The 22,846-nt window shown below is 47.5% G+C and overlaps 1 protein-coding gene across 1 annotated transcript in view; it reads right to left on the bottom strand.

The window, feature by feature from the left end:
- SH3BP1 (SH3 domain binding protein 1) overlaps positions 1–21,829 on the bottom strand; it is a 31,761-nt gene extending 9,932 nt beyond the window's left edge. The window contains exons 1-10 of the mRNA XM_066596819.1: positions 21,619–21,829; positions 17,003–17,045; positions 14,316–14,420; positions 14,152–14,228; positions 12,114–12,225; positions 7,274–7,350; positions 6,637–6,760; positions 6,226–6,294; positions 717–807; positions 501–640 (exon numbers count right to left, since the gene is read on the bottom strand). Coding sequence (XP_066452916.1) covers positions 501–640; positions 717–807; positions 6,226–6,294; positions 6,637–6,760; positions 7,274–7,350; positions 12,114–12,225; positions 14,152–14,228; positions 14,316–14,420; positions 17,003–17,045; positions 21,619–21,671 — 891 coding nt within the window. The 5' untranslated portion in view covers positions 21,672–21,829. The remainder of the gene's footprint in view (positions 1–500; positions 641–716; positions 808–6,225; positions 6,295–6,636; positions 6,761–7,273; positions 7,351–12,113; positions 12,226–14,151; positions 14,229–14,315; positions 14,421–17,002; positions 17,046–21,618) is intronic.
- Positions 21,830–22,846: the final 1,017 nt, after the last annotated feature.

The following is a 22,846-nucleotide window of genomic DNA, read 5'->3' as shown; positions in this document are numbered from 1 at the left end:
TTCCCCCTCCCCTCCCGCAAATCGCCCCGCTCTTCCTTCCCCCTCCCCTCCCGCAAATCGCCCCGCTCTTCCTTCCCCCTCCCCTCCCGCAAATCGCCCCGCTCTTCCTTCCCCCTCCCCTCCCGCAAATCGCCCCGCTCTTCCTTCCCCCTCCCCTCCCGCAAATCGCCCCGCTCTTCCTTCCTCCTCCCCTCCCGCAAATCGCCCCGCTCTTCCTTCCTCCTCCCCTCCCGCAAATCGCCCCGCTCTTCCTTCCTCCTCCCCTCCCGCAAATCGCCCCGCTCTTCCTTCCTCCTCCCCTCCCGCAAATCGCCCCGCTCTTCCTTCCTCCTCCCCTCCCGCAAATCGCCCCGCTCTTCCTTCCTCCTCCCCTCCCGCAAATCGCCCCGCTCTTCCTTCCTTCTCCCCTCCCGCAATCGCCCCGCTCTTCCTCCTCCTCCCCTCCTGCAATCGCCCTGCTCTTCCTCCTCCTCCCCTCCAGCATTAACATTGCTCCTCACCTCTTCATGCATTCCATACATGAGTAGTATTTTTACACAGGCAGATATGGGTACTGCAATTTCACATCCAAACCGAGAAAGGTGAGTTGTCAGAGGGACTCCATACACATCTGCAGGTGATTGTTTTACCGTCACTTGACCTATAGGTAAAACAAGTATTGAATTATGGGTGGCTACAGTAATAGAGCTGCTTGGGCCCTCAGAGCTGATACTTACCGCTGTCCTTCAAGGTGTCTCTCAGCTCCCCAAGTGCCTCAGTCAGATGACCCAAGGACTTCTTGTGATAATCCGCCTGAAGTTCCAGGAACTGGTGATAGAGAAAGAAAAGTAAGAAGCGTTCTGCATGCACAGCCCTGCTATACTGTTAAGCAAGGAAACACAAGAACCATCCTTGACTCCTCACACATGGCCATTTGATGCAGTTTTTAGAGGAATAGCCTAACCCAAAGGCGTGACTTGAAGCTCCTGGGCCCCAATGCAAAACCTGTAAGAGGGCCCCCAACCATAATGCTTTATTCATAGTACTGGGCTCCCTATATGGAGAAGAGAGACCTTATGGGCCCCCTAAAGCTCCTGGGCCCGGGTGCAACCGGATCCTCTGCATCCCTATAGTTACGACAGTGGCCTAACCTTAACCTCGGTTTTTCACATCTATTTAATGTGTAGTATTGCTTAGCCATTTTATAATGATGGTGGATAGACTATAGCGTTAAATGACAGGAGGTGCATGAACCTCCCCACCCCCAAGGATCACTTTTTTTAACTCTTTATTTTCTAAACAACTGCTGTTAAATGAAATATTTTTAACATGTCAGGAATATCAACGTCCAAAAAATGATGTAGTCATGCTGAGGGTCCTGTCTAAGGCTGGGTTCACACAGGGCAGATTTGCTGCGGTTTTGCCGCGGATTGCCGTTGCATATCCGCACTGCGGCAAAACCATTGCGTTCGCAGTGCAATGCAGCACAAATGAGATTTGCCAAAAAGCTGTTCTCACAGGACGGATTTTTTCCGCACAGCCACAATGCGGAAATGCAACTGCGGCGAGGTTTTAAAAGATGCAGCATGTTCATTCTTTGGTCTTTACCGCAGCGCTTTTTTGTCCATAGACCTCTATGGACACAGCCAAAACCGTGCCAAATACGCGACAAAAAGTAAAAAAGCGCTGCGGATTTTTCGGCAGCAAAATCCGCAAGCCCAAATTAACCTTTGAAGAGGTTTTGATGTTTGTGTGACTTCAGAGAATAGCATGGAAGGTTACATTAAATAGCTGGTAATGTACGACTATATGTGGCGATGTAGCTCCTTGCCTGTAAAGTAGCAAAAAATGGGATGTCTACGTTTGGATATTTAGGCACAATGGTTGTAAACCGTGTGTAGGGTTATCTGAACCACTTGTGAAAGATAGGGGCGGTATGTCCCTCCTGGATATACAGGTTTCCAAAAGAGAGAGATATAAAAGGATTTAGAAGGGTGTAAAAGTTTGCGTAAAAGTCTTTTTATCACATCTTCCACATCATAATTAAAAAGAGGATGGTCTTTAACCGCCTGATTAAGTGCTATGAATGGACTGAGTGACAAGGTGGGGGATAGATACTGGTCTAACTATAAGTCTGTGTAATAAGAGGTGCCTTGTGCCCAATCTTTAATCACTCCTTTGGATGGCTAGTGTTAGTGTGCACATGTTGGGAACATTTAGGCTGTCATGTGCTTTGGAAGGATAGGTTAAATATTTTCTCTCCCCATATGAATGTAGAACGAACACACACACACGAACACACACACATGAACACGAACACACACACACACACACACACACACGATGTTGTCCTCTGTCAGATTTGTACCCAGCACTGCAAGGCAACAGTGCTAACCACCAAGCCACACTGCACCAGGGGTTCACCTGTTTTGGTTCGCCGAACGCTACAAGTAATTTATTAAATCACTATTCCATCTTATCAGGATTTCTGTGGACCACAATGGTCTATTTGGACCCTTCAGCATTAACGCTTCGCATTTCTATAGATTTCGTGTGTAACCCGAAAGTTTCCCTATCTCTGGAAGGGCATCTGAGGCGCCATGAAGGTTTTTGTCTGGGATTAGAGAGCATTCTATCATCCGCAAATGTGGATACCTTTAGTATGTTCAATGTACCTCAATCGTGGGTCAATCACAATATTTAAAAGAAAGGGGGAAAGTGGGCAGCCCTGTCGTGTTCCTGTAAAGTAGTCCTAAGGGCAAGGTATTTTTTCCATTAGTAGTCAGAGCAGCGTGTGCTTGTTCATTTAAATGTCGCATTTCGGCCGAATGCACACGGGCGTATTTGCATTGCGGAATCCGGAGTGGACGTCTGCCTCTGGATTCCGCAATGCAAATATTGCCCATAGCATGCTATTGAAAAATCGCTTTTCCCTGTCCACAAGCAGTAATCAACTGCAAGTTTCCGCTCGCGGGGAGGAAAATCGCAGCATGTTCTATTTCAGCATGGATTCTGTGCGGATGGCTTCCATTGAAGTCAATGCTTAGCAACGGGGCGGCATAATCTGTACAGTGCATGTCCGCTGGCTAACACATCCGCAATACAGATTATGAAGAATCCATACAGGTACGCGGGGGTCACCGAGCGGGCACAGGGTCAGATTCCACTGCGGAATTCGACCTGGCTGTGTGCATTTGGCCTTAAGGAGATTAAAAAAAAAAAAGGTGTGCCAAAATTTTAACCAGCGTGGCGTAGAGATACACTTGACTTTGCTGTTCTTTGTTTCTCCTCTCTGTGTTCTTCCTTTTCCCTGTGCTCATGGGTCCAAGACAGTGGATTACTCCAAGAAATAGATGGTTTTCTCTGCTTGCTGGGACAGAGAGCAACCATCATTTGGACTTCTCATCCAACTTCTGCCACATCCTCAGATGAAGGAAGACACAATACTACCATTTTCTCTGGAGCAAACACCTTTGCTTCTTACCCATACAATATGGCAGGCCTAAACATCCACATAAAAATAAAAAAAAAATATCCTGAATCATCTTAACGTCTGAACTTGCTTTTCTCCAATAAACCCACTGGAAAAGTGGCAACCACCTGCTATTGTGGGCTAATAGGATAGACTAGTTCCTAGAAGCCTCATACACATTGAAATGTAGAGTAGCAGCTATTCTTGTCCATAGAGCCTATACCGACCATCATGCAGAATCTGGGGGGGGGGGGGGGGGAATACACATTGATGGAGTTTGTCTAATAAAGGCATTATCTGTCTAGGGACCTCCTGGTCCATAGTGGCGGCAGAGGGACAGTCATCCATTGAGATGGCAATCAGTATACATGCTCTATATTTAACGTGGCGGATTGAGAAGAAGGAAGCTGTTGCAATGTAGATTGAATCTTGGGGTTGTTGTTTCATTTGATTTGGCTGATTTTCCCATGGGTGTGGATTCCATTTCTGTGGTATTGGCCTTCTGCCTCTTGTCGTCAACAGAACGATTGGTGAAATTTGTTCATATCCCAAAGTAGGGTGTAGGGCAAGCAGGCACTTCTGTGTCGTCCTAATTACATAAGAGTGTTATGTCCCTGGGGAGATAGCACAGATTCGGTTACATTGTTAGTTCTGTGCTAGGAGGTCATAGATTTGCCAAAACATGAAAATTGGAAATAAGGGTATAGTCAGAGTAAACTCACACTAAACCAAAGTCACAGACTATTGTGCGGTAAACTATAGATGGTGTAGGTATGCAAAGCCTTGCTCTTCTACCGTATTATAGGACGGTTTCTGGAGGTTGCCACCGAGGTGTTCAGGCTACATACTGCAGGTCCTCCCCTGATGGAGGGAGGCCTGAGGTGAGGAGCGAGATCTGCGTGTCTCCAAAAAGGGGCCAACCCCACTGTGGTTTAACCTCTGTGCTTTGAGAGGCTGAGCCCCTGGTCCACAGCCGTAGGACAACAGTGCCACTCCCCACACAATGTCCGAGGTCATGGATCTGGCCTTCCACACGGTGAATCGCCACAGAGGTTACAGGAAATCCGATACAACGCAGCCATCCTAGATGCCTTGTCCCCAGAAGCTTTCCACAATTTTTCAGTAGTTTAGCTGATAATTTCACTTGTGGGAGAAAGTCCAGGAAATTAGTGTTCCGCTCTGTTTTCTCACTATATCAGCGAATTAGTGTTACTTGGCAGAATGAAGCTCCCCCAACTGAGGTCAAGCCGAGCCTGTACTCGGGAGGGATATGCTAATAGTAACCGACAAAGTTCAATTGAATGCATGTCAAATATGCAACAGGTCAGCAGTATTTGTATTGGCCACTAGGTGTAAAAAGCTTGTTTTTCCACAGCAGATTGTAGAATCAGCTTTGAACAAACAACCCAGAAAAAAGATCTTTCTTGCATGAGAAAAGTTAGGGCACTAGTCCCCCTCTTATATTGATCTAGTCCTTCAATAAACTGTGGTAGCTTTAGGGGCGATGGGATATAAAATTAATATCTGTTGTACCCCCAATTTCACTTCAGTGGTCCCAGGACCTCAGGTGTTACATGGGAGAAAATTAACTTGTTGAGGGCATACCCCTACAGAGAAAGTGTTGAGGAGGGGGTTTCCACTTGTACGCCTTCCATTCGTAAAAAACAGCTGCAGTAACAACACTTCAGGGCCCCTCTCTGTCACTCACCAGCCCCCCATGCCATAGAAATCATGGCAGAAGTGGTTTCTATTGTGGTATATGCAGTGGGCCCAACACCACCCAGGTTCCCGCACGCAGCTCCTGCTCCCCGCTGTGTCTCAGATGCAGAAACATAGACTACTAAGGCTCACAGCCCTCAGAAAATAAGACCCTTTCTTTGGCCAGAGACAGCTGGAAGCCTAACACTGTGCTCCAGAGAAGGATAGAGAGCTGCTGTAGGGGTTATGGAAGGCTGCAATCATGTGCAAGGGAAGCCGGCAAGTCAGTCTACAGATGGCCAGGGAAGGAGTCTCTGGAAGAGTTGTGACGCAATGAAAGTCCCAGGCCAAGCTTCCGGTCACCACAGTCTATCCCAAGAGCCCCAGCTTCAAGCCCAGAGGGTAGGCCTTATAGATGTTAGTTTGGCAGTTCCTGGAGAGGCCAGCATGGGCTGGGGGTGAAGTCCTGCAGGCGGAACTGCTGGAAGATGCATGCATACAGCTCTGCTGCCATCACGCCCCTTCAGGATCACTATTTTATGCAAGAACTTTTGGGGAAGGAAGGAAAAAAAAAATATTGCACCAAACATGCATTTTGTGAACCCAGACCAATGCTGCTCGCCATCTCTCCAAATCTGAGGTGATGACTGGTCCTATTACTTGCACTCTATAGTCCTATTATGGATTATGTGGTCCGGTTAGTTGCACGCTCTATAGTCCTATTACTGACACTGTGTGGTCCTACTATGCTTTACATGATCCTGTCACTTGCACTCTGTATGGCCCTACTATACATTACACTGTCCTGTTACTTGCACGCTGTATTGCCCTATTCTGTATTATATAGTCCTATTACTTGCACTCTGTATGACCTATTGGGGTTATTTGTACACCTTGAATATTGTCGAGTTGTTCTCAGTCACTGAGATTCCAACTTTCAATGATGGCAGTGTGTGATTTTGTTGGTATGCCCCAACTATATGGGGGGCTGAGGATTAACAAAACTGTTCCTGAAAATGGTGTAAAGCATAGTATATTAAAATGCGAGCCTCCTCCTATAACGTCAGGATGCTTACCCGAATGAAGTAGTTTTCGTACTCTGGCTCCTTGGAACTGAACTGATAGAGATCAGATAAATAATCATCCTGCAAATAGAGAGTTATACAAGTGACATGGTAAAGCATCCACTAACACAGGTGAGAGCGGTACTGTGTTGCCAACTAGTGGTCATATATTATCACTTCATGTTACAGACAGAACAGAGACTGCATGGAAACGGCAGAGCTGGGCAACAAGAACCCTTACCAAGATAAAGTGCGGAGAAAGTGAACAGATGGCAGAAATGAAAGGAGAAGCTGACAAATTGTTGCAGGTCATAACGGCACGCCGGCAGCCGGTGAACCGGACAAGGGCTCATGAGAAATGGAACAGTTAGAAGCTCCTCAACCACTTTCCTCCTCGTAGATTGCATAAGACTGGGCACACACCTTGCTCTGATCCAGTCTCCTCCGCAGCTCCTCTTCTTCCTCTTTCAGACCCTCCAGCTTGGGTGGAGTAACTGCGCTGCCACCTCCAGGGCTGGCAGACATGTTCTTCTGGGCTTGAAGCAGTCTAAATTAAATGATCAGACGTAATCTGCAGCCCAGGTAAGACAAGTCCACCCGCTATATCCTGCCAGCACAGAACTTCTCACCAACCCAGTCTAAGTAAATGAGCACACAGGGAACAGCCAAACAGCATGGAGGGCCAGAACCCAAAATGTGCAGACCAAACACATTAATAATAATAATAAACTTTATTTGTATAGCGCCAACATATTCCGCATTACACAAAGCTTATCCCCACTCACCTGTCCAGAGCCTGGAAACACCAGACATATAGACAGGTGATCCAACACGGACACACCATACACTGACATCACCCGCGCTCTCCTGCATACGACACACATACATCACTTGTGCGATTATAAAATATGGAAACCCTAACTGGACATCACCATCGCTCACCACACAGGCATCATTTGCACTCACCCGCGCAAGGACACAGAGGCATCCCCCGCGCAAGGACACACACGTATCATTCACGCTCACCCGCGCAGAACACACAGGCATTCCCCGTGCTCACCTGGTTCTCGCGTTGTTCCAGTCAGTCAGGAGTTTTTGTAGCTGCTTCCGGTGTTTTAGGATTGTGGGCAGGTCTTCCTGAGGGGAGAGATGAAGCTTTAGAGGTGGAGAGGTACAGTAAATAACATCACAGTTCAGGTCATTCAGCCTGCAGGTGGGCCAGGGCTGGAGGCCATGATATGGGCACTAAAATTACAACATCGTTATGGCTATTTGAATGTGGCCATAGTCAGGGACTAGTCATCTTCAGAGCAGTAGGGGGCAGAGTTTGCCTTGTACACGGGGGAGTAATATGTATCGTCATGTGGGCACATTTAGCAGGGTGGCGGTGGAAGTTACTTCAGTACTTATTAGGAATAATGACATTATATAAAACCACAACGGATGGATGACTAAATCATCATCACTACAGCTCATTCTATGCCAATCTACGCCCAATAGCCTCAGTAGTATTGGGTAGGACCCGCCTATGCCCTCGCAACAGCCTGACTTCTCCATGGCATGACTTCTGCTGTAGTCACTCCTGTGGCGTTCACATCCCAGAGGAAACCCAGGACTGTGCTCAAAAATGGAAGCCTGTAGCCAGCGGCAATTCTCCGATAGTCGGTAAAATGAAAACAAAGATCTGGTACCGTGTTAGCCAGTAGAGCAAAATGTGATTGTTCTCAGCAAGAGAAACGACGTAATCTTGTAGATATGATACCTTTTAATGGCTAACAAAAATACATGATGTAATAGTAGCGAGCTTTCGTACCAACGCAGGGTACTTCTTCCGGCTTAAATGGATTGGATCTGAAGAGGCATGCATATTTATACACACTTATAACATACATACTTATGACAAGGCACAGATATGGATGTGATTGGTTCGCACTTAAAAGGAATTCTGCAAACCAGAAAACAAACTTTTTTTGTCTAGGCACTGATAGCGGAGTGAAAGTTTTATGGTCTCTAAATTACTGTTGGAGGTGGGGGAAAAGGTCAACAGGCTTGAATTGTTATAAGAGATACACAAACATTTTTAGCTAAATACTGATAAGGGAGTGAAAGTTTATGGTCCCTGAATTACTGTTGATGGGGGTCTTATCTGTGCAATCAAGTCTCACACTTCCCCTTCACGCATAAATCCTGGGGAATAATTTAACCCAGTATGCAGCGTGTCAAAGGTTGTTATCAATTTATACTCCCAAACTCCCAAAACCACAGAAGAATTTGGGAGTATAAATTGATAACAACCTTTGACACGCTGAATACTGGGTTAAATTATTCCCCAGGATTTATGCGTGAATGGGAAGTGTGAGACTTGATTGCACAGATAAGACCCCCGTCAACAGTAATTCAGGGACCATAAACTTTCACTCCCTTATCAGTATTTAGCTAAAAATGTTTGTGTATCTCTTATAACAATTCAAGCCTGTTGACCTTTCCCCCCCCCCTCCAACAGTAATTTAGGGACCATAAAACTTTCACTCCACTATCAGTGCCTAGACAAAAAAAGTTTGTTTTCTGGTTTGCAGAATTCCTTTTAAGTGCGAACCAATCACATCCATATCTGTGCCTTGTCATAAGTATGCATGTTATAAGTGTGTATAAATATGCATGCCTCTTCAGATCCAATCCATTTAAGCCGGAAGAAGTACCCTGCGTTGGTACGAAAGCTCGCTATTATTACATCATGTATTTTTGTTAGCCATTAAAAGGTATCATATCTACAAGATTACATGGTTTCTCTTGCTGAGAACAATCACATTTCGATAGTCGGTAGCATCCAGGCTATGCCATTCCCTGCAATCACATCTCCAGCCTGAACCGCCTACACAGGAACTTACAACTCCAGTCCTCAGGATCCCCAAAAAGTTATGATTAGGCCGGTATTTCACGGGGTGTTTTTCCATAGTGTTTCGGTTGTGCATATAAATTGCACTCAAGAATGCATTTTACTGTGAATCATAGTTTTGCAGTGTGGTTTTCAGCCAAGCATGCCTGCAGAAGCTGCCGTCTGCAAACTACATTGCAAAACACGGTGGTTTCCATAATTCATTTAGTGTAAGTAATATGCACATCCAACACCCTATACAGCAAGAAACCCCCAGCTTTAGAAGATTCTCCATAGAGAGAACCCCTGGGAGGTTTCTAGGGCGCTAACAATACCACTGGTGGGGCTACTTAGGATTTCCAAAGATAAGGGTCTGATATTTAGGCCGGTGATACACCATGGTATTTCAGCCATGCTTCTGCATCCAAACGTGCGTCCCAGCCTGACCGTGGGTCTCCTGACCTGAACTCCAAGCATCATAGGCTCCTATGATACTCCAAGTTTGGGTTAAGAGACCGGTGAACAAGCTGGGACATACATTTTTCTTCCATAATACGGAAGTATCTGAAAAACAGTGGGGAATCACCAGCCTTACAGAGAAAGCAACTTAGGAAGGGACAGTTCTGTATGCCCTGTAGTCAAGTGACGTCAGAGGAAAGCAGCCAGCCCGGGTCACAGGGCAGGATGGCAGCAGTAGGCCCAATGTGTCACAGCATGGATCTGCAGAACATTGGACCAGCGCTGAGGATACAGCGTTAGGGTTACACATTAGACATGTTTGGGTCAGTACCCGGGGACAGCCACTTACCTCTCACACACGTCAGCAGCCGGCCAGGGCATGTGACCCTATAACACGTACATCCTTCTGCCTCTGGCTGGATAACCCTTAATTAGGTCACGCCTCCGACTACATGCTGTTTTCTTAAGGGTTTATTTGGGGGCGTCCCACACAGGGTTTTTAGGAAAAACAACTGGATCTCATTTATCAAAACTGTCTAAAAGGAAAACAGTCCGTTGCCCATAGTAACCAATTACAGCTTTCAAAAATGAAAGCTGCGCTCTGATTGGTTGCTATGGGCAACAATGACAGTTTTCCTTTTAGACAATTTTGATAAACGAGGCCCGTTGTGTTTCACCATACCTTCTCTACACCCAGTGCGTTTTTTTCTGTAGTGTTTTATTTCACATGTTTTGTGTTTTCGTCATCCATGTTAACAATGCGCAGAATATTTTGGATGTGGCATTTTGAAACATAGGTGCAACCTGTTGTAGTTTTTCCAATCAGCTCATGCTTTCTGCCAATTGCTGTACTTGTACGTCGCAGCAGCTATACCGCAGCATCACTTGCTGGCGCCAGCTGTGATCCCGGCCGTTTGACCCCGCCGTCAGATGCAGCAGTACATCAAAGATAATAGAATGAGTATAGGGGGAGATTTATGAAGCTTTTTTGGTGTAAAGCAGCCTCAAAATTACAGCTTGCGCAAAAATTGTGAGATTTGACAGGTACGCTATGCCACTTTCCAAAAAAGGAGGCTTGTGGCTTGTTGGGAAGATCTGCGGTTGCCCTGGACTGACACATTTATGTATAATTCATGCCAGAGACTGGAGTAAATTATCCCAAAAATCTAGATATCTGTGTAGCAGCTGAGATGCGCCTAATATATGAAGAGGGGTGCGCCAACAGGGATAATATTAAGACCGGTGTATGAAATGCCAGTGTTAATAAATTTACCCTATAGGATTTACATAGCATTAGGATAGCATTAGGCCGCCTGCACATGGGCAGGTTCCGCACCAAACACCGCCCATAACATGCTATGGAAAAATGATTTTTCCCGCCTATGAGTGGAAATCAATTGCGATTTTCCACTCTCAGTGGAGAAAAAAAAATTAAAAACAAATCACAGCATGTGCCATTTTGAGCCGGATTCCGTGCGGACAGCTTCCATTGAAACTGACGGCGCGGCATAATCTGTACAGCGCATATGCACCAGCCAGCACATCCGCAGCACAGATTATGAAGACGGCTGACAGGTACATGAGGGCCACTAGCCGGGCACAGGGTCGTATCCCGTAATGCCAAATCCGACCCGGCCATGTGCAGGCGACCTGAATAGGAAAAAAAAATAAATAAAAGATTGCGGGCTTACTTTCTTTTTTCCCATTGCCCCCCCACAAAATGCAGTAAAAAAATTAGATGTACCCCCACAAAATGAGGCTAATGAAAAGTACTCCTTCCGCAAAAAACAAAAACCTCTCAATTGCTTATATTGACGAAAATATAAAGGAGATACAACTCTGAATGTGGTGACAGAAACGTTGTGAAATAGAAATAACAAGGCAGCTGCAGCGATCATTAACGGGACAGACCCTGCGCTCTGCTATTATACGGCACGCTATCTGATTAGCACTCAGTCTGTCACGTTAACGATCGTTATATCTGCACACAAGTTATTGGCCGGCACCACAATCAGAATGATCTGTAGGATAACATTATCGTGTTATTTATATCACACGGAGGGTAGCATTCAAGAAAAGTCATGAAATAATAGTAAGTTTTCTATCCCCCCCCCCCCCCATTTGCTATCTCTAATAATAATAAAAAAAATAAAGTAATTTTTAAAAAGTGTAGAAATGGCGCCACTGATAGAGCCCAGCCCCCACATGACTATAGCACTTGGAGAATAAAATAGTTATCGTTCTTGGAGTCCTGCGATGAAAAAAACCTAGCAGAAGAATAGAGATCCCCTGAGCACTAACTCCCAGCCACATCAGTAGAGGTGGCGATGCCCGTGTGCAGCCCCGTCACTGAGGTCTATGGGAGTTAAGGAAAAAGCCAAGTTTTAGATTTAATGGTCAGGTTCATGAGGCCCAGAAATGAGCAGGTAACAGATGTCAGGTGGCTCCCAGAGTTAACTTTACTAGTGGGCCCCGGGCCCCGCAGCCAGGCACTGCTCTTCACTGAGGAGGGGAAAAGCAGAGAACACATGTGGGCTATAAAGGGTCCCCCATCAGCAGCCATTACCTCACTTAATTTGTTCAGAGGCTGCAGAACGTCTCGTTCCATGTTCATCTCATACTCTGCCAGAGCCTGAGCCAGAGACCCCTCCACACAGCAGCCCATCTCCAGCGTCCTCCTAGAGGGGCCACAAAACAGAAAGTTACCTCAGATATAGAGCGCCCCCCCATCACCCCAGATACAGACTGCAGCCCCCACTCTCCTGTCACCTTAGATACAGAGCGCCCCCCCATCACCCCAGATACAGACTGCAGCCCCCACTCCCGTCACCTTAGATACAAAGCACCCCCCATCATCCCAGATACAGACTGCAGCCCCCACTCCCGTCACCTTAGATACAAAGCACCCCCCATCATCCCAGATACAGAGTGCAGCCACCCTCCTCACCTCAGATACAGAGTGCAGACTCCCTCCCCTCAGATACAAAGAGCCCCCCATCACCCTAGATACAGACTGCAGCCACCACCCCTCCCCTCAGATACAGAGCGCCCCCCATAACACCAGATACAGACTGCAGCCCCGCCTCCCTCGTCACCTCAGATACAGAGTGGAGCCCCTGTCCCCCGTCACCTGAGATATAGATGGCAGCCACCCCCCTCCCCTCACTTCAGATACAGAGCGCCCCCATCACCCAGATACAGAGTGCAGCACCCCCCTCCCCCGTCACCTCAGATACAGACAGCAGCCACCCCCCTCACCTGTCACCTCAGATACAGAGCGCCCCATCACCCAGATACAGAGTGCAGCACCCCCCTCCCCCGTCACCTCAGATACAGACAGCAGCCACCCCCTCACCTCACTCGTCACCTCAGATACAGAGCGCCCCCAATCACCTCAGATACAGACTGCAGACCCCCCTCCCCTCAGATACAGAGCACCCCCCATCACCCCAGATACAGACTGCAGCACCCCCCTCCCCCGTCACCTCAGATACAGACGGCAGCCACCCCCCCCCCCCCCCCTCACCTGTCACCTCAGATACAGAGCGCCCCCAATCACCTCAGATACAGAGAGCAACCACCCCCCTCAAAGACACAGTGCGGCTACAGAGTGAGGTCCCCTCACTGTCACATAAGACGCAGAGCGCCCCCTCCGAATCACCCAAGATACAGAGTGCAGCCCCCTCACTGCCAGCTCAGATACAGAATGCCCCCCCCCCCCTTCCCCACCTGGTCACCTCAGACACAGTCATCCCCTTCACCTCAGATACACTGCCACCTCAGAAACACAATGCGGCCCCCCTCGGAGACACAGTGCGGATACAGAGTGCGGCCCCCCCTCAGAGACACAGTGCGGATACAGAGTGCGGCCCCCCCTCAGAGACACAGTGCGGATACAGAGTGCGGCCCCCCCTCAGAGACACAGTGCGGATACAGAGTGCGGCCCCCCCTCAGAGACACAGTGCGGATACAGAGTGCGGCCCCCCCTCAGAGACACAGTGCGGATACAGAGTGCGGCCCCCCCTCAGAGACACAGTGCGGATACAGAGTGCGGCCCCCCCTCAGAGACACAGTGCGGATACAGAGTGCGGCCCCCCCTCAGAGACACAGTGCGGATACAGAGTGCGGCCCCCCCTCAGAGACACAGTGCGGATACAGAGTGCGGCCCCCCCTCAGAGACACAGTGCGGATACAGAGTGCGGCCCCCCCTCAGAGACACAGTGCGGATACAGAGTGCGGCCCCCCCTCAGAGACACAGTGCGGATACAGAGTGCGGCCCCCCCTCAGAGACACAGTGCGGATACAGAGTGCGGCCCCCCCTCAGAGACACAGTGCGGATACAGAGTGCGGCCCCCTTCAGAGACACAGTGCGGATACAGAGTGCGGCCCCCTTCAGAGACACAGTGCGGATACAGAGTGCGGCCCCCCTCAGAGACACAGTGCGGATACAGAGTGCGGCCCCCCTCAGAGACACAGTGCGGATACAGAGTGCGGCCCCCTCATTGCCAACTCAGATAGAGAGTACGCCCCCCCTCCCATCACCTCAGACCCCCCATGCAGCCCCCTCAGGTCACCTCTGACCCACGTCTGACTGCTGCTCTCACCTCAGACTGGACTCACTCTCTATTTCCTTCATGCAGTCGGCCATGGCTAAAGACAGAGACATCAAGGCGAGTTTCTTCTGCAAAGGTAAAGACTCCATCAGTTATCAAGTAACAGAAGCGCCGTTCCAGGTACACAGCTCCCCACCCCTATCTTCTCAGCTCACCAGCCTCTTATCCATGTCAGAACTTGCCGGACCTTGCATACAACTTGTCAGACGCTTTCCAACCAGGTGAGCCACTCGCTTCATGATGTCAACCTGCTGATCCGCCTGCGGAGAAAGTGTGTGAAAGAGAAAGGAATGAAGAAACTCAGCAGCCATAACCGTACACACCCCACAACCACCATTCACTGTACATAACACAGTCATCCCGTATATTACACTATTATACTATATCTAACACTTATCATCCTATATACAACATCATTATCCTATATATTACACTCATCATCCTGTATATTACACTATTATACTATATCTATCAATTATCCTATATACATCATTATCCTTTATATTACACTATTATACTATATCTAAGACTTATCCTATATACAACATCATTATCCTATATATTACACTCATCATCCTGTATATTACACTATTATACTATATCTATCAATTATCCTATATACATCATTATCCTTTATATTACACTATTATACAATATCTAAGACTTATCATCCTATATACAACATCATTATCCTATATATTACACCATTATTCTTTATATTACACTATTATACTATATCTAACACTTATCCTATATATTACACTCATCATCCCGTTTATTACACCATTATCTTATATATAACACTCATCATCCTGTATTTAAAATTATTATCTAGTAGATAACCCTCCTCAACCTGTATATTACACAATTATCCTAGATATATTACACTATTATACTATTTCTAACATCCTGCACATAACACTCATCAACCTGTATATCACGCCATTATACTATATATAATACTCATCAACCTGTATATTACGCCATTATACTATATATAGCACTCACCATCCTGTACGTAGCATAACAATCATACTTTATAATATACCCATTATCCTGTAGATTTTCCAGAGCAGAAAATCTCCACTAAAATCTGCATCATTTCTGCATCAAGAACCGCATCAAAATCTATACCATTGGTGCGGATCTGCAGCCGACTTCACCCCTTCTGTTGAATCTGCACCATTATCCATGTCATGCAATATAATGCACCCAATACACCAAAGATTTATAACATCTTGCTCTGACATAAGTATTCACACCCTGTACTCAGGACTTAGTTGAACCCCCTTTGGCAGTGATTACAACCTCTGGTCTTCCTGGGTATGATGCCACAAGGTTTACACACCTGGATTTGGGGATTTTCTGATAATTTTCTCTACAGATCTTCTCAAACTGGCAGGTTGGATAGGGCCGTCTGTGGACGGCCATTTTCAGGTCTCTCCAGGACACTCAAGGACATTCACAGGGTTGTCCCTAAGCCCACCCTGGGTTGTCTCGGCTGTGTACTTATGGTCATTGTCTTGTTGGAAGATGAATCTTCTGCCCAGTCTGAGGTTCCTTGCACTCTGGATCAGGCTCTCATTATCTCTGTTCTTCGCTCCACTCAGCTTTTCATCATCCCTGACCGGTCTCCCCTCCCCCAGCATGATGCTGCCACCACTAGACTTCACTGTAGGGATGGTATTGGGCAGGTGATGAGCGGCGCCTGGTTTCCTCCAGATACAACACTTAGAATTAAAAGTTCAATCTTAGTGTCATTAGAGCAGAGAATCTTGTTTCGCGCAGTCTGAGAGCCCTTTAGGCTAATTCCAGGAGGCTTTCATGTGTCTTACTGAGGAGAGGCTTCTTTCTGGCTACGGTGCCATAAATCCAGATTTGTAGAGTGCTGGAATGATGGATGACCTTCTGGAAGTTTCTCACATCTGTACATAGTAGGATCTTTGGCGCTCAGTCAGAGTGACCATTGGGTTCTTGGTCACCTCTATTACCAAGGCCCTTATCTCCCGATGACTTTGTTTGGTGGGTCAGCAGCTCCTGGTTGTTCCAAACTTCTTCGCTGTAAGAATTATGGGGCCTGCTGGGTCCTTGGGGACTTTCAGTGCAGCAGAAACAGACAGCCTTCTCCAGATCTGTGCCTCCACACAATCCTGTTTCTCAGCTCTAGAGGCTTTTCTTTCCATACCATGGCTTGGTTCTGGCTCCGATACGCATTGTGAGCGGCGAGGCCTTATATAGACATTGGGGTGTCTCATAAAATGATGTCCAATCATGTAAATCTACCACAAGTGACTCCAAACAGAACATGTAGAACATCTCAAAGAAGATCAAGAGAAGTAGGAGTCCTAAGAGCTAAATACAAGTGTCATACGAAAGGGTGTGAATACTTATGGCAATGCAAAATGTTTGTAAATTATTTAAAGATGAAAACTAAGATTTCTAACATTCTGTTGTCACTTTGTCATTATGGGGTACTGAGTGCAGAATGATGGGGGACAACTTGAAACTTGTTTTTAAATTTGCACAAGTCCACAACATAACAAAATGTAAAAAAGTGAAGGGTCTGAAGACTTCTTGAACCCGCTGTACATAACCCTCGATATCCTGTATAATACACTCATCATCCTGTATACAACACTCATCATCCTGTATAAAAGGTTAATGATAGACCCATCATCCTTAATATACCACCATTATATTGTATATAACTCTCATTATCTCTATACAGCACCATACAGAATTATCCCGTATAATACACCCATCATCATGGATATAGCACTGTACATAACACCCATCACCCTGTCCATCGGGTGTAAGTGTTGGTATCGAGGGTCTCACTTACGGCCAGGAGGTCCTCAGTAAGGAGGTCGGTGACATCTTGGGATCTGAAACAATTTAATATAAATTAAAAAGAAGCAGCAGGAAGGGAGGCCTCGGGATGAGGAGGTGAAGGCGGCCGGAGACGAGGAGCGCGGGTGTTGTCATCTACCTGCTCAGGAGGGCCAGCGGTTGGCACTACACATAATCATGGCTTTGTACAATTGCAGCAATGGGTGCCTCTTGGCCAGGGTCACCAAAAGGTTCCTCCTTCTTCACCTACAAACAAACCTCCAGCTTACCAAAAAACGACATCAAGGATCAGTGCTGGCACCATATAACACGCTGTGGGCAGCTCGGCAGGGTTAGGTAGGCAGCGTCAGGTAGGCAGCCTTGTCTTTATAGTTCAGCTCTGCTCTCTGACATGTGATATCAGAGGATCAGAGGTGTAATTTGAAGCTTCTGGGCCCCAATGCAAAATCTGTTTCAGGGCCCCCAACTAAAATGCATTATTCATAGTACTGGACTCCCTATATGGAGAAGAGAGGTCCCCTAAGGCTCCTCGGCCTGGGTGCAACGCATTCTCTGCATCCCCTATAGTTACGCCCCTTTATTTTGAGGGGAATTCATTATACATCAGGCAGGGCCCAAAGTATAATAATATTACAGGTTATATCACTAGATTACTGAAGATGGGAGGTTGATTCAAGGAGTCATTTCTGATTGCCAGATTTGGGGGAGATGTCAACCTCACGGGGAGAGGGGTGTGCCTTCCTCTAGATCAAATGAAAAAAGTTTAGCACTGTGTTAGCCAGTAGGGCAAAATGTGATTGTTCTCAGTAAGAGAAACCAAGTAATCTTGTAGATATGATACCTTTTAATGACTAACAAAAATACATGATGTTATAGCGAGCTTTCCAACCTACGCAGGGTTCCTTCTCAGGCTTAAATGGAATAGATCTGAAGAAGAGGTACACACACACTAATATATATTACACACACACACACACACACACACACACACACACGACAAGGCACAGACATGGTGTGATTAATTTGCGCTTAAAACAATACCAGAACAGAATGAGCAGAGGAGTGAATACTTAATTAGTCCACTGATAGGAATGTGACAGTATAATGGTCCCTAAATTGGTCTTAGGGGGTAACCAGGCCAGCGTGTTAACACTGCTCCAGATTTATCATATTCTCCACTACTGCAAGAAGTCCCCTACGAGGTTCACTCCGGTCCTGACAGGGTCAAAGGTGGTTATAGATTTGTACTCCCAAATTCTTCTGTGGCGTTCGGATTTGAAATTGCCTTTTAAAATAATAGCTTTCATATTTTCTGTGTTGTGTCCCTGACTAGAAAAATGTTCCGCCACAGGTAATTGGACAGAATTGTCATATGTATGTGTATAGCTATATGCCTCTTCGGACCTATTTCATTATGCCTGAGGAAGAACCCTGCGTATGTTGGAAAGCTCGCAAAAACATATTTTTGTTAGCCATTAGAAAGTAACATATCTACAGGATTACTTGGTTTCTCTTACTGAGAACAATCACACTTTCCTCCAGACCCACACGGTAAGATTGCAGGTCAGATGTGATGGACCTCTGTCTATTCTCTACCTTATCAACTGGGTAAAGAAGCGCTGGCAGCATCCTCTATACACTGTATGTTATATATAGGAGGCTCCTGCTCCAGCTGTAGACATAGAGGACCTTTATACAGTGTGTATACTAGTACAGATATCTCTTGTATGCAGGACTCTTCTGTATACATGGAGGACGGTGAGAGGTCATCCTCAGCATTAATGTAAATAATTGGATGACTTCGCTTCTAGTGATGGGAATTCCAGCTCTTCATTTAATACTCCTGTTGATGGCCAAAAGGGACCCCCCCCCCCCCAAGCAGGAATGCTGCCCCCAGTTTTGTACACATTACCAGTACAGCATGCTGTGCACAGTGCCAGTCACAGGTCGCTGGATATCCGGTAGCGCTGTACGCTTTAGTTTAGCTATCACAACACGTTCTGCGTCTGGTGTCAGCAGAGGGAGTGGGCAGCCGAGGTTACATGGGATTCGGGGTTGCATATTGTAGTTTTTCTGATAGATTTTGTATTCAATTAAAATGCTCCCATTAACCCCTTAAAGACACAGATTATTTCGGCTAGATGTACGCAAAAATTTTATGCGATTTTCTTCTCCACTTTTAAAAAGCCACGACTTTTAAAAACTTTTCCATTGACATAACCGCATGATCGGTCGTTCACTGTGTGGCGAACTGTATTAGGGAGAGAAACTCATCAGTTCTGCCATTTCTTTTTACGACGTTCACTATTTTGCGTAAATTACATGATGTTTTTTCCTGCTGGATGGTAAGATACCAAAATTATATATTTTTTAGGTTTTTCCCCCCAGTTTCTTACAATAAAAACTCCCTTCTTAAAAAACATTTTATTTTTTTGCATCACTGTATTCAAAAACCAGAACTTTTTTTATTTTTCCGTGGACGAAGCATTGTGAAGGCTTGTTTTTGTGTAAGGACTAGAGATGAGCGAGTATACTCACTAAAGGCAATTGCTCAAGCGAGCATTGCCTTTAGCGAGTATCTCCCCCGCTCGAGACTGCAGGTTCGGGTGCCGGCGCGGGGGAGCAGTGAGTAGCGGCTGTCAGCAGGAGGGAGCGGGGGGGGGGGCAGAGGGAGAGAGAGATCTCCCCTCCGTTCCGCCCCGCTCTCCCCCGCAGCACCGTGCCCGCTACCGGCACCCGAACCTGCAGTCTCGAGCGGGGGAGATACTCGCTAAAGGCAATGCTCGCTCGAGCAATTGCCTTTAGCGAGTATACTCGCTCATCTCTAGTAAGGAGCTGTAGTTTCTATTGGTACCATTTGGGGTACATATGACTTTTTGATAAATTTTTCTTACATTTTTTTTGGTAGGCAAAAATGACCCAAAAAACATTTTTTTTTTTAATAGGATTTCCTGTGTGGGATAAGATGTGTCATCAACGCGATTGCATAGTTGTTACAGATGCAATAATTCCAAATATGTGGGGGGGTGGGGGTTTCAAAACAAAACACAGGAAAAGTGCACAAAAAAGTTTTCACTATTTATATGGGTTTTTTACTAAAATGTTTATGTCGCTGTAGGGAATTTGAACCTCCAATCTCAAGATCATTCAAATAATACACTGCAGTACTTCTGCATTGTGACAAGTTAGGGCAGACCTGGAAGGCACTGACTGGCGTCCAGTTGCCATGGCAACCCATCGATTTCATGTAGGAGGGACGACGACATCGCAAAGGGAAAACCCTCCTTCTGTGAAGCTTGTGCAAGCTGTGATCAACATCGATCACAGCATGTAAGGGATTAACAGCCGGAATCGGCGTTTTCAAATCAAAGTAACATATTACTTGTCCCACAAGGTGAATGTCATCTGGAAAAAAAAAATACACAATGCCAAAATTGCACTTTTTTGGTCACCACCATCTTTAAGAAAATATGTAGTAAAAAAAATATCAAAAAGTCATATGTATTCCAAAATGGTACCAATAGAAGCTCCAGGATGTCCCACAAACAACGAGCCCAACAATGAGGAAGGAAAAACGACAATTACAGTAGTCAGAGGATGGCGGCAGGAAAAAAAAAAAATTAAAGTACTACAGCAAAACTATATAAATATGGTATTGTCGGAATTGTACTGAGCCACAGAATAAAGTTAGCATGTCAGTTTGGCCACAGTGACAGCGCTATAAAAACAAGACAGCCCCCCCCCCCCCCCAAACATGGTGGATTTTAGGATTCTCTTTCTGTTTCACTCCATTCAAATTTTTTAAAGTTTCTCAGTATATTATATAGTACCATTGAGAAATACAACTCGTCACACAAGAAACGAGCCCTCAAACAGCTACGACGATGGATAAGGACCCCTGTCCACGGCCGAGGCGGAATATCAGGGGGGAGGAGCTGTCAGGTAGGCTCACTGCAGAGAATCGCTGCATGCCGTGATTTAAATCGGTTTCTCCTCTCTATGGGGCAGCAAGGCGGCCGCAGCGGGGATGCAGGCGGTGAAGCCGCTTCAGATCCCGCGGGTGCAGGTTTTGAAGCTGCGCTTTTCCCACAGAATTCTTACGGTTTTTCGGTGCAGCCAAACTGCGAGGTTTCCGCGGGATTCCCATCTTGTGGACCCCAGCCTTAGACTTTCTGCCGGGCGCTTCTTCTAGACTTATCACAATTTATCACTTTTTTTTTTTAATTTATGACTTGGAGTGATTTCGAAAACAAGGACAGCCCTGCCAACCTGCTGCCTTCTTCCTGTCACTGTGAAAGCCCCTGCGCTGTCGTCTGTCGGGAATCCCTCAGTCCCCCTCACACCTACGGCAAGGTTACATTGTAGAACCCCCAAACTCCTAATCTGTCCTGCAGTGTGAAGAGGGGATCTATCAGCTCTTCGGCACAGAGAGGGTTAAAGAGCCGCCTCCCCCAGCAGCGGCCGGATCGCTGACCCCTCACTAGTTCTCCCCGGTCACCGGAGACCCGCAGCCTCCTCCGGGGTCTGTACGAGGAGCTGATGTCCCTGCAGGGGGGTCCCGGGATCTGGGGGTCACCTGCTGGACGCCGCGCGCGGACAGACACTCACCTGTGGTAGGTGGTCAGCTGCTGCCGCATGCGGTTGATCTGTCGCTGGATCATGGTGCCGCCGGTGTCCCGTCCTTGTGCGGGTCTCCTCGCTGTCGGGCGCTGGGTGAGGCCGATGTCTCCTCCTCCGGAAGGGCTGCGCTGTCTCTGCGCTGAAGTTCAGTCTCGAAGTTTATAGTTCATTTCCCAGGGCGTCTCTCGGGTGTTCACCTGTAGGAGCTGCAACAGTGCAGTGCAACATCGGGGAGAGCAAACCCCTGCAGCGCGACCCCCCTCCAACCACCTGCAGTGCAACATCGGTAGAGCAACCCCCCTTGCAGCGCTACCCCTCAGGAGAACAACCCCCTCCACCCACCTGCAGTTCAACATCGGGGAGAGCAAACCCCAACAGCGCGACCCCCCAGGAGAACAACCCCCCTCCAGCCACCTGCAGTGCAGCATCGGGGAGAACAACCCCTTCCAGCCACCTGCAGTGCACCCCTGGGAGGGCAAACTGCTCATAATTACCTGCAGTGCAAACCCCTAAGGGAGAGCAACCCCCTCGAGCAACATGCAGTGCAAACCCCTCCAGTTACCTGCAGGGCAACCCCCTATAGCCACCTGCAGTCCTCCAACCATCTGCAGTGCCCCCAACTACCTGCCGTGCACCCCTCCAGCTACCTGCAGTGGGGCATCGGGGAGAGCAAACCCCTCCAGCCACCTGCCGTGCAACCCTCTGGGGAGAGCAAACCCCCCCAGCCACCTGACGTGCAACCCTCTGGGGAGAGCAAACCCCCCCAGCCACCTGACGTGCAACCCTCTGGGGAGAGCAAACCCCCCCAGCCACCTGCCGTGCAACCCTCTGGGGAGAGCAAACCCCTCCAACCACCTGCAGTGCAACATCGGTAGAGCAACCCCCCTTGCAGCGCTACCCCTCAGGAGAACAACCCCCTCCACCCACCTGCAGTTCAACATCGGGGAGAGCAAACCCCAACAGCGCGACCCCCCAGGAGAACAACCCCCCTCCAGCCACCTGCAGTGCAGCATCGGGGAGAACAACCCCTTCCAGCCACCTGCAGTGCACCCCCTGGGAGGGCAAACTGCTCATAATTACCTGCAGTGCAAACCCCTAAGGGAGAGCAACCCCCTCGAGCAACATGCAGTGCAAACCCCTCCAGTTACCTGCAGGGCAACCCCCTATAGCCACCTGCAGTCCTCCAACCATCTGCAGTGCCCCCAACTACCTGCCG

This window comes from Eleutherodactylus coqui, chromosome 3 (assembly GCF_035609145.1).
Source record: "Eleutherodactylus coqui strain aEleCoq1 chromosome 3, aEleCoq1.hap1, whole genome shotgun sequence".
NCBI lineage: Eukaryota > Metazoa > Chordata > Amphibia > Anura > Eleutherodactylidae > Eleutherodactylus > Eleutherodactylus coqui.
Note: the sequence above shows the minus strand (reverse complement) of the source record. Positions and strands in the feature narration are given on the sequence as shown.